Source organism: Buceros rhinoceros, unplaced genomic scaffold (assembly GCF_000710305.1).
Source record: "Buceros rhinoceros silvestris isolate BGI_N320 unplaced genomic scaffold, ASM71030v1 scaffold33136, whole genome shotgun sequence".
Lineage (NCBI taxonomy): Eukaryota > Metazoa > Chordata > Aves > Bucerotiformes > Bucerotidae > Buceros > Buceros rhinoceros.
The window spans coordinates 537-1,024 of record NW_010419854.1 but is presented as its reverse complement, the minus strand read 5'-3'; the positions used below and the strand labels follow the sequence as shown (position 1 = coordinate 1,024).

General features: G+C 62.3%; 1 protein-coding gene across 1 annotated transcript in view; it reads left to right on the top strand.

Moving 5' to 3' along the window:
* The window catches only part of DDOST (dolichyl-diphosphooligosaccharide--protein glycosyltransferase subunit (non-catalytic)), a gene marked incomplete at its 3' end in the record, with an annotated part of 4,466 nt that overhangs the window by 3,479 nt on the left and 499 nt on the right, over positions 1-488 (top strand). Inside the window, exons 7-8 of the mRNA XM_010139101.1 lie at positions 1-52; positions 292-439. The exon at positions 1-52 is cut by the window's left edge and continues 19 nt beyond it. Coding sequence (XP_010137403.1) covers positions 1-52; positions 292-439 — 200 coding nt within the window. The remainder of the gene's footprint in view (positions 53-291; positions 440-488) is intronic.

Genomic DNA, 488 nt, shown 5'->3' with positions numbered 1-488 from the left:
GTGACGCCTTCTTCAACTCCGCTGTGCAGAAAGCGACCCCCGGCTCCAAGAGGTGCGTTGGCTTCCCCCCGTCCCCGGCCGAGGGCTGCTTGAGGAGGCAACAAATCGTTACGGGAACCAGGAGAAGGCCTGAATTAAACCCGGGGTGACGCGTTCCTTTGGCTCCGTGGAACCCTCCTTCAGCCCCAGATGGTGTTTTGTTGCTTTTGCGTCTTGTCGTGGTTTGGGTTGTGGCACACGGTGGGTTTTTTGGGGTGGTTCCTGTCCTTTCTCAGCCTTCCCCGTCCGCAGGTACTCGCAGACGGGTAATTACGAGCTGGCCATCGCCCTGTCGCGCTGGGTGTTCAAGGAGGAGGGCGTGCTGCGCGTCGGAGCCGTGTCCCACCACCGCGTGGGCGAGCTCACGCCTCCCAACGCCTACACCGTCACCGACCTCGTGGTAAGGCTGCGGGGGACGGGGGCGCTGCTCCAGAAAAGGAATTTGGGAC